Here is a 2,257-nt window from a genome sequence, read left to right as displayed (position 1 = left end):
GAAGAGGAAACAGTATATAGTAATACCATAGGAAATAACAGATCTGTTGCCAAGATTAAGGAACACTCAACTTGTCTTATTACATATTGTGTGCACTTATTTTATGAATACAACTACAACAACAACATACCCAGTGTGATGTCTGGGGAGGGTACTAGAATGAACACGGATCTTACCCCCATCTTGTTTGAGGTAGAGAGGTTGTTTCTGATAGACTCTCGTCTCAAGAAAAACGTTTTTAGAATTGAAAAATACAAGAGTGACGCAATGATGAAAAATACTAAGGAAAAGGGAAGTATCTAGAGCAAAATAATAAGTAGTAGGAAAGCTCGGACCAGAAATCTCTTCCTGATCAGCTTCAAATAGACAGTGTAGAAGAAACAATCATCCGCGATGCTGCAAGCATAATGCAGCGTCTGGTCTCCTAACTCCTTTTGTCACATCTTCGACTGCAGGACAGGTTTTCTGCCCGATTGAGTAATTTTACTTCCTACAGCATTTCTTTGCTTTTGCACCTTCTCTTTATAATTAGAGAGGGTTGATTGTACTTCTTCGAAATGAGGTGCCATGGCATTCTTCGTATCATCAAGCCACTTCAGAACTCTCTTGAATGGGCCTAATATCCGCTCATGATCCTTATCATCCAGAACCTAAATTCAGCAGAAAACGGTTTTCTGTAAGACCTCAGAATCAACTGCATTCAGTTGATGGATTTTTCAAGATAGAACCAAAACCCAGAGAAAATTACCATTCCTTCATCAGTTATACTAGTAATGACTATACAGAAGCAAATGTCCGGCTGACTGATATGATCACCTCTTCGTGTTTTGTAATAGGGAATTTTAAGGGCATTCATCAGTTTACCATGTGTGTTACTATTCAACTTCAACGGAAGTTCATACACACTAATGGAGGGAAAAGCAACATATAACTCAGTTCTGAAATGAGCAATGTTGGAAGCAACAGACAATTATACTTTGAATCAAAAGATTGTAAAGCAACAGCAGAAAAAAAGAAAAGAAGGGAAAGTCTTTTTACCTCAAGTTCCATAATCTCGCACGCTAAGCTAAGATCTGCAATTGAAGGTTGGTCACTCCCAAGCAAAAACCGACCTTTTTTCTGGAGCCAAACAGACTCGATCAACGCAAGAGATGCTATAAGGTTCTTCTCTGTTCTTGCTGCTGCTTTTGTATTCAAAGGCATCCCAACAGTAGTACCAAGAACAGAATAAAAGACATATGAACCTGAAAACAGAAGCGGGTTCTTGAGTTAACTGTTGGAAACAGCAAAATGGAGAGGCGTATCAACCAGTAGTAATCACAGAATGCTGTGGAAAAGAACACCTTTTATCATAGTGTTGTTAGTCACCATCATTGTGGAAAAAGTGTCACCATCATAATCGACTAGACTTACAACTAGAGTTTTGACAAAGGTCAATTGTTTCAATTACAAGAAACAGCTACTAAAGAGTAAAGTCAGTAAGAAACTTGCAGACTTGCAGCAAGGAGTCTTGATTAGGTAGTCGCCGGAATCTTAATAAACAGCATTATAACATGCCTGTTGCTCTTCTTTCGAAAAGATCAGACAAACAAATATCCCCGTTTCATCTCATTTTAGGATAAAAATTAACTCAGATGCTGACTTAACCTTAACAATTTTGTTGTCCAAGTTCTCCCAAGATTCACCATTTAATTAACTCAAGCAAGATATCACATTCCAACTGGAAACTAAAATAATCACAATCTCTGATATAAGCACCTGGACCGCGAGGGAAGGTAGTACGTTGCCAATCCAACACCGATTCGACCTTTGCTCTTTTGTATAAGTCAGCTGGATACCTTCAATAGGACAGTGTAAGAAACAAGTGATGTTAAGTGCAGAAAAGATGATTCATAATGTCTATTGTCGTGTACTCATTGTCAAGCACAAGAGATTTAAAGAGTACTCATTGTCATTTCCATGATTAAAAAGAACATTCAATTCAGGTATATACTGAAAAACCCAAACTTGCTGAACTTACCAATGATCTGCAATTCGTGGAAATGCACAAGCCAGGTATCTAAGAATTGCATGACTGCAAACACATAAAGTTGGTTAAATAACATTTACATGTTATCCAAAAAATTACACTATCTGTAACTCCACAAAAATCAAAAGAAAAATTCCAACCTTATATCACCGCAAAAAAATTGAAGGAAAGGGATCAAATTTGACTATGTGAAATAGAACATATTTGATCCCCCCCCCCCCCCCCGCA

General features: G+C 37.7%; 1 protein-coding gene across 1 annotated transcript in view; it reads right to left on the bottom strand.

Moving 5' to 3' along the window:
- LOC102604593 (glutathione S-transferase T1-like) overlaps positions 1-2,257 on the bottom strand; it is a 3,931-nt gene continuing 1,674 nt past the window's right edge. Inside the window, exons 4-7 of the mRNA XM_006343936.2 lie at positions 2,021-2,074; positions 1,759-1,838; positions 1,039-1,244; positions 1-650 (exon numbers count right to left, since the gene is read on the bottom strand). Coding sequence (XP_006343998.1) covers positions 438-650; positions 1,039-1,244; positions 1,759-1,838; positions 2,021-2,074 — 553 coding nt within the window. The 3' untranslated portion in view covers positions 1-437. The remainder of the gene's footprint in view (positions 651-1,038; positions 1,245-1,758; positions 1,839-2,020; positions 2,075-2,257) is intronic.

The sequence above is a fragment of the Solanum tuberosum genome, unplaced genomic scaffold, assembly GCF_000226075.1.
Source record: "Solanum tuberosum cultivar DM 1-3 516 R44 unplaced genomic scaffold, SolTub_3.0 scf00048, whole genome shotgun sequence".
NCBI classification, from domain to species: Eukaryota; Viridiplantae; Streptophyta; class Magnoliopsida; order Solanales; family Solanaceae; genus Solanum; species Solanum tuberosum.
This window is presented reverse-complemented; position numbering and strand designations above follow the sequence as displayed.